General features: G+C 37.3%; 1 protein-coding gene across 1 annotated transcript; it reads left to right on the forward strand.

The window, feature by feature from the left end:
• Window positions 1–12,666: 12,666 nt before the first annotated feature.
• Window positions 12,667–13,203, forward strand: LOC122031423. The gene has a single exon (XM_042590541.1). It carries the CDS (start codon window positions 12,667–12,669, stop codon window positions 13,201–13,203), a length of 537 nt encoding a protein of 178 aa, XP_042446475.1.
• Window positions 13,204–13,441: the final 238 nt, after the last annotated feature.

Genomic DNA, 13,441 nt, shown 5'->3' on the forward strand with positions numbered 1-13,441 from the left:
ATTTTTTCGTTCTACTAGACCATTTTGTTGGGGGGTTCTAAGGCATGAGTACTCATGTTTGTATCCATTAATGTCACAAAATTTAGTAAATTTATGGTTTTCAAATTCCCCTCCATGATCACTTTTAAGTCTTTTAATTTTAGTATCTTTTTCATTTTCTATCAACTTGCAAAAGGATTTAAATATTTCATAAGTTTCATCTTTAGTTTTTAGAAATTTTACCCAAGTAAATCTTGAGTAATCATCAATTATAACTAAGCAATATTGGTTTTTGCTTAGAGACTTGGCTCCATGTGAATCAAACTGGTCTAAGTGTAAGAGCTCAAGTATTGAGTTAGTTCTATTTAAGTTGGTTAACTTGTGGGTTGACTTGGTCTGTTTACCCTATTGGCAAGCATTACAGATTATATTTTTTATAATTTTTTATTTGGGTAAACCTCTAACTAAGTCATTTTGACTCATTTTTGAAATGAGTCTAGTATGAGTGTGACTCAATCTTTTGTTCCACAACTTAGTTTCCTCTTGTTGTGTCAGAAGACACCTTATTGAGGAGGTTGATAGGTCAATTGTGTAGATGTTTTATTTCCTAATTCCCTTAAGTGAAATTTCAGGATTTTTGATATTTTTAATTAGACACTCAGAGTTTGAAAATGTGACTAAGCACCCAGAGTCACATAACTGACTAATGCTAAGTAAGTTAAAATTCAATTGATCAACTAATAAAACTTTTTGGATATAAAATTAGAACTCAGTTTGATATTACTTGTTCCGATTACCTTAAGTGTTCCGTCGTTGCCGAATACAACTGACCCTAGATTTTTGAATTTTATATTGGTAAACTTCAATCGGTCTCTAGTCATGTGTCTGGAGCATCCACTATCCAATATCTATTGGTCCAAATTTTTATGTTCCTACACATAAAGTATTGATTTGGAACCAATTTTAAAGGATTGTAAGATAGATTGGATTGGGTTCAGTCCCTTATTTTCCATCTCACCCAATCAAGGTTTTCAATCATGTTATCCCCTATGGGTGACCGTGAGATGGTTTTATGTTTAATTGAATTTATTAAGTTAAGTTATGAATTGGTTAGATTGATTAATTATTTATTAATTTATTAAGATTTATCAGTTTTATTAATTTATTTGATTAAGATTATTTATTTAATTAATTTATTTGATTAAGATTAATTAATTAATTTGATTAATATTATTTAATTAATTAATTTAAAATTTATTATAAATTTTTACCTAAGTTCTGTTGGTGCAGCGGAGACCGGCAAGAGGGGGGTGAATTGCTTAAAACAAAAACAAACTATACCCTCCTCGGATTTCAACTCAGAATTTAAATCAGCAACTAAATTAATGAAACAGAAAAAGAAACACGAATGGAAAAGACTCAGAGATTTAACCTGGTTACAACCAAGGAGGTTGTTAATCCAGGACTGTAGAAAAGCGTAGTAAGAAAAATCTCCTTCTCTGAAGGCGGAGAAGCCTTTTACACTTTTGAAGTTCACTAGTTGCTTAGGAATTGCTAACAGATTGATTGCTTGAGTTGTTATCTAATTCCTAGCTCCAGGGGCCTTTAAATAGCCTCTGGAAATTCTATCCCGAGGGTCCAAGGCGCCTCCACAGCTCGGTCAGCGGATAGAACTCTATCCGAACGTAAACGGTCATTTTGACCTGTTGAAGGCGCCTCTGGTTGAAGGCGCCTCCAACCTGGTTGAAGGCGCCTCCAACCTGGTTGAAGGCGCCTCCAGTCAGGCAACTTGTTGCGACTTCCGATGCTCCGATCTTTTGGGTGATTGTGGCCAACCGAAATAGGGCTCACCCGAACCCAATTTCCGGCCTTCCTCGAGCAGCCTTCCGTCCCGGCTTAACGTCCCTCGAACGTCGCGTACGCTCTTCACGCCCACCGGAGTACTCTTCCGCAGCCCTCCCGTCCTTCTCGCTAGCTGCGTCTTCCGCTCGACTTCCTGTGTTCCTAAGCTCCTGCACACTCAGACACAGGGATCAAACACAGCAGGACCTAACTAACTTGGTTGATCACATCAAAACTACCACGGGGTCCAACAATCTCCCCCTTTTTGATGTGCATCAACCCAAGTTCAAGTTAGGGTTAAACTAGACATAAAAAGTAATTTTAAAGAAAAATTACTAAACTAACAAGTTATGCATAATTTTTGCAATTAGTAAAATTGCAACACTTTTTATAAAAAATAATAACAGAAATTTTAAATTTCTTCTAACTCCCCCTAAACTTGTACTTTTCTCTCACCCTTTGATCACAGCAAAAATGGGGTTATTAAATATGAAACAAATAAGTTAAGTGAAATGCATAGAATTTTTTTTTTTAAAAAAAAAATTCTAAGTTAAATTTTTGAATTTAAAAAAAAAAATTCTAGGGAAAAAAAATTTCTCAGTCAAATTGAATTTTCTACAAAAAAAATTTTAAGTCAAATTTTTGAATTTCCAGAAAAAAATTTCTAAGTCAATAAAAGTTTCTAAGTCAATAAATATATATATATATATATTTTTTTTAATTTTCACAATCTGACGTTTTAGAATTTAAAAAGATTGAAAAACTTTTAAAGCATTATTTGATTCTAGTTTAATGCTTTTTCAAAAACGTTAATTAAACATTTTCTTCCAATATTTTAGCTTCCAGGTCGTGGCGAGGCACTAGGCCTTCTTGGTTATTGGAGCAACAACCACTTCCTTAGACAAAGCTTCCATAAAGAATTTCAATGTTTAATTCTCTCACTATAAGCTTTTAATTTTTGAAAAATTAATTAAGCACAGATTTTGGAACCCAATAGAGGTTCCCTCCTACAGGATTATTCAAAAATCTAGGGGGTACATAGTTTCTTGGTATTTTTCTAAGTTGACCTTGATGTTTCCTTATATACCAATTTAATTTACCATAAGTCCTAATTTTTGACTTTGGAAATTTCTTTAAGTATGCATCATTTTTCAATTTTTCAATTTCTAATTTTAAATTTTCATTTTCTGATTTTAGATGATCATACATTTCTAACGGGCATGCTCTTGCTAAGTTCAACTTTAGTTCAGCATTCTCTTTTTCTAATTGGTCTAACTCTTTAGAAAGAGACTTGATAAATTTGAAAGATTGAGTTGGGGTTAGATTGCGTACCTTACTTACCTGGTCTGGTGACGCTCCCCCTTCACTGCTGCTTTCTTCTTCTGATGTTCCTCTCCCTTCATCGATGCTCATCTCTGAGCTGGACGTTTCTTCTTTCTGATGGTTGGCCATCAGTGCTAGTCCCGAGAATTCTTCGACTTCCGATTCGGAGGATGACGAATCTGACCAAGTAGCCTTCAGATTCTTGTGCTTGGAGGGTTCTGGTTTCTTGTATTTTGGCTTTGCCTTTTCTTTCTCCTTTCTCTTTAGCTTTGGACAGTCATCTTTGATGTGTCCCTCTTCGTTGCAATTGTAGCAGCGAACCGTCCTCTTCTTTCGATCATGCCTCTGCGATTTAAATTTATTAGTATTAAAAAATTTATTGAAGCGTTTTACCAGTAGTGCCGCTTCTGATTCGTCGACTGAGGCTTCAGAGTCAGAACTGTTTATTTTTGCCTTTAGGGCAATGTTCTGACTTGTCTTCTTTGCTCCGTTGGGTTCTGAAACTCGAGATTTGTGAAGTTCAAAAGTACTTACCTCGAGATCCTTAGAGATGTAATACGCATCTACTAAGGAAGCCCACTCTGGAGTTCTAGGGAAGGCGTTGAGCGCGTACCGGATGGAGTCCCGGTTGGTTACCTCTTCTCCAAGGTTCGTTAGTTGCATTATTAGCTCCTTGATTCTCGCTTGGAGTTGCGCTACCTTCTCGCCTTGGTTCATCCGGAGGTTCGTTAACTGGTTCCGGAGGATGTCGCGCTTCGCTAGCTTTGCTTCGGAAGTACCTTCGTGTAGTTCCAGGAATTTTTCCCAGAGATCTTTCGCTGAGACGTAGCTTCCGATCCGATTTACTTCTTGTGGTGGCAGCACGCTAAGCAGGTGGAACTCCGCCTTTCCGTTGGCGACGAAATCGGCTTGCTCCTTCTTGCTGCATGTGTTTTCTTCTTTGTCTTTCGGCGCTGCAAAACCATATTTCATTGTAATAAGAATATCAAAATCCGTTTTGAAAAATACTTCCATTTTGCGCTTCCAGGTGGCGAAGTCTCCGTCAAACTTCAGAGGATGGATGTTTGCTCCGGCCATCGTCTTGATCGTAGTGCTTCAGTTGGCGGTTAGTCCTTCTGAGGCGATCAGGCTCTGATACCACTTGTTGGTGCAGCGGAGACCGGCAAGAGGGGGGTGAATTGCTGAAAACAAAAACAAACTATACCCTCCTCAGATTTCAACTCAGAATTTAAATCAGCAACTAAATTAATGAAACAGAAAAAGAAACACGAATGGAAAAGACTCAGAGATTTAACCTGGTTACAACCAAGGAGGTTGTTAATCCGGGAAAAGCGTAGTAAGAAAAATCTCCTTCTCTGAAGCCTTTTACACTTTTGAAGTTCACTAGTTGCTTAGGAATTGCTATGATTGATTGCTTGAGTTGTTATCTAATTCCTAGCTCGGCCTTTAAATAGCCTCGAAATTCTATCCGAGGGTCCAAGGCGCCCGCATTACGGTCATGGATAGAACTCTATCCGAACGTAATCAATTTTGACTGTTGAAGGCGCCTTCAATAAGCGCCCACTGGTGAAGGTGCCTTCAACCTGGTTGAAGGCGCCTTTGGAGGCACCTCGGAGAGCTGGAAGGCGCCCTTTGAGTTCGTTTCCAGCTTGTTGCGACTTCCGATGCTCCGATCTTTTGGGTGATTGTGGCCAACCGAAATAGGGCTCACCCGAACCCAATTTCCGGCCTTCCTCGAGCAGCCTTCCGTCCCGGCTTAACGTCCCTCGAACGTCGCGTACGCTCTTCACGCCCACCGGAGTACTCTTCCGCAGCTTTCTCGTCCTTCGGACGCACCGAGCCCGTCGGCTCCTTTCCCGTGCCGTCCTTCTCGCTAGCTGCGTCTTCCGCTCGACTTCCTGTGTTCCTAAGCTCCTGCACACTCAGACACAGGGATCAAACACAGCAAGACCTAACTAACTTGGTTGATCACATCAAAACTACCACGGGGTCCAACAAGTTCATCTCACCCTTTTCTAAATTATCAATCAGGGAACCTTATAGGTTTTTGTGAAATAGTTAATTTTATCTTTAATTTAGATTATCATCTAAGAATTGATTTACAATTGAGTTAGACTAAGGTTTTACAGTTAGTCAATTAAATATTTATTTCAATGATTGACTTCCATACTATGGCGAGGCACTAGGCCTTCTTAGGTATGAGATCATCCATCACTTTTAGACAAAGCCTTTCAAAGAAATTGGATATTTAATTTCCTTTCTAAAACTCCTAGGTCTAACTAGTCAAGTGTGAATTACGCCTAGGCCCTTATCTAGTCTAGTCTAAGCATGTATAAGAAAAATAGTAAAGCAAACATTAAACAAATCTATTTATCGGTAAAGATGATTTTTCTATTGGCTCCCCCTGGATCATAGCCTCGATAGGATCTATCAAGGTAATGAATTTGATCCTTGGAGACCCAATATTGACCAAATCCAACTTGATTAATCAAGTTCGACTTGGGGACCCATGCTTGGATTATTTTTTCATTTGCTCTATTTACAAGTGATAAGTAAGATTTGTATTTTTGTTTTGCCTTAAATCCATATCCGGATCTGTTGTATATGGCTCTTTGTTTTCCAAGAATCAAATCAAGATTCTTGAAACCCAAGGTGACCCGTTCCAACATATTCTTTAGTTCTTTAACTTGAGTTTTCAAATTGGAATTTTCTTCCTCAAGTTGTTGGACTTGAGTTGAATTCCCATTTTGAATTGGCTCAATCAAAGGACTTAGTTTAGTCTCCTCCTTAAGGATTGTTACCTCCTTTTGGAGTGACTTGACTCGGAGGTTGGATTTGGCTAACTTACGCATAAGATAATTAACCAAATTATGCAATTTAGTTATCTAAGAAGTACTTACAGTGGAGTTAGGCCATTCGGAAATGGATACGAATATGTGGCTTCTTTCGAATTCTGTTTTCTACTCGCTCTCAATTTTTGATTCGTCGACTTGTTCTCGAGCTGTAAGCGTGAGGAAGCTCGTCTGTTCGAGCTCTTCGTGAGAGTCTTCTTAAAAAGACTCATCCCATGTCGCCTGTAGTGCTTTCTTCTTCCTTTGCTTCTTCACTTCTTTTTGGTTCGGATAATTGGCTTTAATGTGTCCCTTTTTGTTGCATCCATAGCAGGTTACCTCAAACTTTACTTTTGGACTTTATTGTACTGTCTTTGACTGAATCACTTTGTTGATGTCCTTCTTGGTGAATCCTTTCTTCTTCTTGTAGAGCTTTCATACAAGGTTGACGAGTTCGGATGCTATCTCGTCATCGTGTTCTTCTGAGTTTGGTTCTTGTTCGGACTCGGGTTCAGTTCTGCGCTTTTTTTTGCTTCCCGTGTTCTGCTCGTACCTGCAATCAAAGAAATTCCTTTCTTGGCCGGAGTAGTATTAGTCTGCTCATGTAACTCAAATTCAGAAAATAATTCATCTAATTTGATTAATGACAAATCCTTAGACACTTTATAGGCATCTTCCATGGATGCTCACAAGGTGTTCCTTGGAAATGCATTTAATGCATACCTAATGACGCCACGATTTCCCACCTTTTGTCGATCGCGTGTAGTCTATTCAGTAGATCTTGTATGCGAGCATGGAGCTTGTTCACTGACTCACCTTCCTACATTTTTATATTCTATAATTTATTCAAAATTAAATCATGTTTACTTATTTTCATATCGAAAGTTTCCTCGTGCAGCTCGATCAGCTTCTCCCATAGTTCTTTCGCTCTTGAGAATAGGCCAACTCGGTTCAACTCTTCTTTGGTTAAGCCGCATTGAAGGGTGCAGGTTGCTTTGGCGTCGGACTCGATTTTCTTCATCAAGATGGTGTCCCAGTTCTAGCATGACACTAGCTTTCTAGCACCGTCGAGTGGAAGTTCGAGACCCGTTTGGATGATTATCCACATCTCGACTTACTTCTTGAGGTGGTATTCCATTCGACTCTTCCAGTAGCAAAAATCCTCACTAGAGAAGAGGGGAGGGCGTGCAGTGCTATACCCTTCTTGGTGAGCCATTTATGTAATAACCTCGCACACAATAAAAAGAGAGCAAAGGTTCCAAGACTTGGTCTTGAATTAGTAGTGCGGGAACAAGTGAATATATAATAAAAACTCGGGTGGGGTTTACACCAACTTCGAGAAACAAAAGAACTCGATCGATAAAATATATTGGAATGCGGTAATTTTACCGATTCCGATTGACTTCAAAAATTTAAAAATTACCATGAAAGAAATAAAATTACTTGAATGGTGGTTTCAGCAATTCGAAGTGACCCCGCTTTGATATCAATTATAGGATTGAAAAGCGCTAGAGGGGGGTGAATAGTACTCGTGGCTTTCACTTTCATTTTGAGTAAACACACAGCGGAAGAAATTGAAATCAATTGAGAACACCAAGGATTTACTTGGTTCGGAGCCTACGACGACTCCTACTCCCAGGCCCGCAAGTAAGAGTGCTTTCGATGGGCAATCACTATAGCTTCGAAAAATTACAACTTTGAATTACAATATTAATGCACTAAAAAGTATATCGACAAATAAGGAAGGAGAAATTAAGGCATCCGATTGTCGTAATCGAGTTACGACTTTGTCGGATTATCCTTTGAGCGGCACACGGAAGAAGGATTGCTAGTTTTTTGTTGTACCTTGGCATCTGCTCGGACCAGCTTTATATAGGCTATTGAAGGCGCCTTCCAACTCCATGGAAGGCACCTCCAACTCGGATCCTATCCCTTCCGCATCAGAGACGATGGCTTCCGTGATCTGCACTGCTTATCCACCCAAAGACGCCTTCAAGCTCCATGGAAAGCGCCTTCCATCGGCTGTCCAAGGAGCCTTCAGCATCCTTGGAAGGTGCCTTCTACTTGCTTCCTACACAGCTGCAACCAAGGCGCCCGAGGCGCCTCCAACAGCCCTAGAGGTGCCTCGGACACTGTTCATCCGAGCCAATTATGCCCAATTCGCTTCCTATAAAATACATTAGTCCAAGAAACCAACCATACCGTGCAAAACAAAGTTAGCACAATATAGACATGAAAAATAAAGCATTTGACAGTCTTTGGACTGTCCGGTATATTCCCTCACCGAGGAATGCGTCCTCACCTACTCCTCTCAAGACAGTTTACTTGTTGTCAGATTGATCCTCCAGATCAACTAGACTTTCTTCCTAGGGTTACCAACCCCTAAGGTTTTCCTCAGCCTAGGGTTACCACCCCCTAGGGCCTAGGGTTGCCATCCCCTAGGGTTTTCCACCTACCTAACTACAGCTAGGACTTTCCTCAGCCTAGGGTTACCACCCCCTAAGACCTAGGGTTACCACCCCTAGGGTTTTCCACCTACCTAGAATCCATTAGGACTTTTGCCTAAGACAACTTAGGACTTTCTTGCAAACTCAATGAACCTTGTTAGATAATAAGACAACTTAACTTTGGACCTTTTGACATAATTAAAATCCAGGTTTGAACGTTGAATGCTTCCCACACCCATAGTCACCTCTTGGAGCAGATCATGGGGAGAAGAGGAATTGGGGTGCCGAAGGATTTGATGATGAGAATCGTGAAGCGTACTTTGCCTAAAGCCAAGTTTTCATTAAACCAGTTTCCCTTGTAAAAGCCTCAGCTAAACCGGACCGGTTTTGAATTGAACCAAATTCCCATTTTGATCTCCAATTAAACCATTCCTTCTTGAACCAGATTGAACCAGACCAGTTCACTTACTGAATTGGAGTTGATATTAGGGTTCCTCTAATTGGGCTTTGATTTAGCCTTCTAAAACTAGGCTTCTTCTTCCCTTGCTCTCCTCTAAGCATGTGCAATTGAACCAAACTAGATTGGACCAAATCGATGTTCCTCCTCTCAATTGTTGTCTCGCTCAATGCTTGTAAAATAAAATATAATCAAATAATATCCATAATATCCATCAAATGAATAGGAATTTAAATGAAGACTACCAAATATCCTAACTCATGAAACACACTAAAAACATCAGCTTTGATACATAAGAAGATAGAAACACTGATAAACCATACTAAAATAATATGTTTAAATGATAGTTATTAGTCAAGGTTAATTAGATAATGAGCAAAGGAAGTCCTAGTAGGTTGAGGTCAGCTAGACACCAAGGAAGATGAGAATTTGACCTTGATAAAGATGAAACATGAGTATTAGTCTATTAATAGATTATATTGATTGACTGATGGACTGTAAACCCCAAAGTTAGGTTTGAAATATTTTAAGAATTTGCTATAGTAACTATGGTATAGTAATTATGAATAGAAATTTGATACAATAATCAAAAACAATAATTTTCTATAATAACAATCGATTAATGGGTTTGATTAATTGACTAATGACACTATAGCAACAAATAGAATCTTCAAAATTCTATTATAAAACTTGACTTATGTCACTCGTCGACTAATAGAGTGGATCAATTGACTGATGCCACTATTCGAGCGAACAAAACGTTCTGAACTTGACTTTGATATTTGACTGATTAGGCAATAGTTGACTAATAACAATGGATAGTCAATTGATACTGAGATGAATGGAGTCATTGAGTTGATAGGTCAAAGCAACGTTTGAATCTAAGTGGATCAATCGACTGATCGGTAAGATCAATTGACTAATAGCTGGAATTTAATCTTGACCTAAAGGCTATAAAAGAAGGGTTTCAAGGAGATTTTCATAGTTGGTTCTTGAGGGATTAAAGACGAAGTGTTGTTGCATTATTTACCATCAAGAGACAGTATATAACAACAAGAAAGCATCCAAAACCAAATTTCATTAGTAAAGTTGTTTTTCTTTCATTTGTATTTGTATTTGCATTTTGATTTTTTGTTGTATTGATTGCAAGAAACAAGTTGAAAGAGGTTTATTTTCCTCTATAAGGTATCCAAGAAGGAGAAGGATAGTGGTAGCTCATTAGGACTAGGCCTTTGACGTAGTTGCCTTTGGAGGCGGTGAATCAAGTAAAACTGACCTTGTTTTCATTGTGTTGTTGATTTATTCAAGTTTTCATTCTACAATCAACTCAATGTGAACGAAGCTATTCACAACCCCACCAGCTTGCATGGGTCCTAATAGCTAGAGGGGGTGAATAGAGTGATTTACTTTATTTTAATCATATTACTCACTTCTTGGTATATTTGTTATCCCTAACCCTCTGACATATTTGGATATGCATTTGAAGGGAATTTTCTTAATGAAAATGAAGGGATGTTAAAGGGAGAAAAATGAGAAATTGAAAGAGGGTTAAGATTCAAGTTTCAATTTTTAATCTCATAACATAGAAATTGGAATTTTATAAGGTTTAGGAACTCTAAAATAATATTAATGTAATGATTGAAGTGGAACATGCTTTGGTTCACTTTAAGGGTATAAGAAATGACTTAGGTATGAAATGGAAAGAATGAACAATTGCAAGAATTGGTGAATGAAGGAGATATATATTTTTGAAGGAATGTATGCTCAAAGTTTAGCATAAGAGAAAATAGAAGGTAGGAAACCTTTGAGATGTTGACATATGGAATTTGAGGAGACTTTTGATGTACACTAAAGGGGGAGAATGAAGAATTCAAGTTAGAAACCTTTATTTATGTTTTGGCATAAGGGCTAATGAGTTGACCTAACTTAAATATATTTTTAAACATAAAAATGGTGGAGATCGTTTCTACAATCCACCTCTGGTTAAGATTAACCAAGCTCAAATTGGCTCAAGTTGAATTTTGATATTTGATCAATATGTTTGTTGACGAGAGTGTGACGTCAAATAGAAAGAGAGTTTGTTAGAGAAGAAGATTATAGGTGCAATCAATCTTAGATCAAGTTAATCAAAATTGATGTGGATATGGATGTGGAAGGTTGAGCGAAAAGTCAAGTTGATCAAAGTTGATCAGATAATTGGTAATGGAGAAGTCCAAGTGGGGTTACGGTTGACCAGACACTTGGAGGTTAGAAATCTAATAGGGAGTTGATAATGTATAAGTCCAAGTAGGTCATGATTAACTAGACATTTGATGATTAAAAATCCAACCGGGAGTTGGTAAAAAAAAAGTTTAAGTGGATTATGGTTGATTGGACACTTGACAGTTGAAAGTATATGGTAATAAGAAAGTGGAGTATCGCTCAGACTCAACTGTGGAGTAGGAATCAAGGATTCCAAACAACATAAATCGATTTGTCTTTTGTGTTTGCTCTATTGTGTACTTGTTACGAGCATGATGAATGTTGAACGATGAGAGTTTGGAATCTCTATTTACCCTCCTCTAGCCAGGCCAACGATTCTAGCATGCTTAGTTAGTACATACATCAGTGTTTACTCCAATAAGTCTTGGGGTCAATTTCTAACGAGTGTAAAATACCTCATAGGGTGTCTGACCTCCTCCATGCAATGGATCACTATATTAGGGCAAAATGTCTCCCATAATTTACCTGTCTATATCTTACTAGGGGACCAACGATACTTGACCACTTGGAGTAAACGATATCACCTTTTACTCCAATGATTCTAACATGACTCAATTATCTAAGTCAACATCAAATATTTTCCTTTTAAAAAATATATTTTTTTTGTAAAATTAAGTTAAAAATTAAAATTATATTAGCCTTAAATTCAAAACTAGCAAAAAATAAAATATATTAAAATGAGTAACTAATTAATTAATTTTAATTTGTTAAAAAGTAATAGTAATAGTAAATAATACTTAAAATGAATCTTGCCCATTTTAAAGTTTTTTTAACCCAACATTCCTAGATAGAAATACACATTTTTGTCTTCTTTACTAAATTGCTAATTGCACAACAAATATATCATTCTGTTAATTTGATGAGTATAATTTATTTAAAATATTATAATTAATTGTTTAATGTAATTATTTTTTTAAAAAATAATATGAATGTGTTATTCTATTCTATTAATATTATCATTTAATAAAATTATGAAAATTATTAACATAGATAATGATATTTAATCTAGCTAAATCTTCAAATCAATTAATATAAAATTTTATCACAAACGGTGTAGAACTTAACTTTCAAGTTTAACTTATTTAATCTATTATACAATTATTATTAGTATTATCAAAATATTTAGTATAAAAATAATTGAATTTTTAGTATTAAAAAAATTAATTACAACATACTAAAATACATAAATTCCTTTCCAGAAATATAATATAAATATTTAATAGAAGAAAATTTCATCCCCCAATATCAAGTGTAAATAAATTAAACACTTTCAAAAATTACACATATTTTTTTCAATCAAATATTAATCGAAACAATTATATTACTTTCCCAAGTGCCCTTGTCCGATAAACTACATCTAATTAAATGCTAAAATTAATTAAAAAAATGAAATTTAATTAATTTTTACAATAAAAGCACAGGTATCCTTCCATTTTTATTCAATTAATTTTTAGGCAAAATTTGTGGCAATAGCCCTATAAATTTGCATAATTTAGTTTGAAGAGAATCAAGCAACTAGTTGAAGATGATGAAGAGGCAAGCTACTGCATTCGCTCTCGCCGCCCTCCTCCTCCTCCTCCTCTCGCCGGTGGCGCACGCTTCTGTGGAGTCCATATGCAAGACTATCACCAAAAAAGACCCTACCGGCATCGTGTACCTTTTCTGCGTGAAGACGTTGAAATCGATCATCCCTGAAATAGATGCCGTCAACGTGCGTGGCCTCGCCTTCATCGCCACCAAGCTGTCGTCGATTCAGGCGACGCATGTCACCGAAAAGATCGAGGAGCTGCTGAAGAGCTCGCAGGACAAGGCAGAGAAGGAGAGCTTGTCGACGTGCAACAAACAGTACAGCAATCTGATCGATAATCTCGACTCGGCGCTGAGCGCCATCAAGGAGAGCCGGAAGGACGACGCCGTGAAAAACCTGAGCTCCAGCGCCGAGGCGCCGAGAGACTGCGAGAAGGCGTTCAAGGACACCGGCGCCATGTCGCCGTTGGCGGTGGAGGACGGCGTGCAGCGGTTCCTCTCTGCCATCGCCTTAGGCATCACCAAATTGATATAAGTGCTGATTAACCTGAAAGAAATAAATGTTTCAAGAAATGGGGATTTATGGTTTATTATGTTAGGAAAAAAATGGGAAAGACACTTCTAATTCTAATTATTAGAATCATAAATATTTTTCTTGAAAAAAAAAGTTATAAAGGCGTCTCATATATTTCTCACATTAAAAATACTCTTATTTTAATATTATTATAGTAATTATTTTAACATATTAAAATAAATTAGTTCAACTTGATAAA

This window comes from Zingiber officinale, chromosome 11A, assembly GCF_018446385.1.
Source record: "Zingiber officinale cultivar Zhangliang chromosome 11A, Zo_v1.1, whole genome shotgun sequence".
NCBI classification, from domain to species: domain Eukaryota; kingdom Viridiplantae; phylum Streptophyta; class Magnoliopsida; order Zingiberales; family Zingiberaceae; genus Zingiber; species Zingiber officinale.

Excerpts from the sequence above, each read along its gene's own strand:
- LOC122031423 (XM_042590541.1), top strand. The coding sequence starts at position 12,667 with ATGATGAAGAGGCAAGCTACTGCATTCGCTCTCGCCGCCCTCCTCCTC.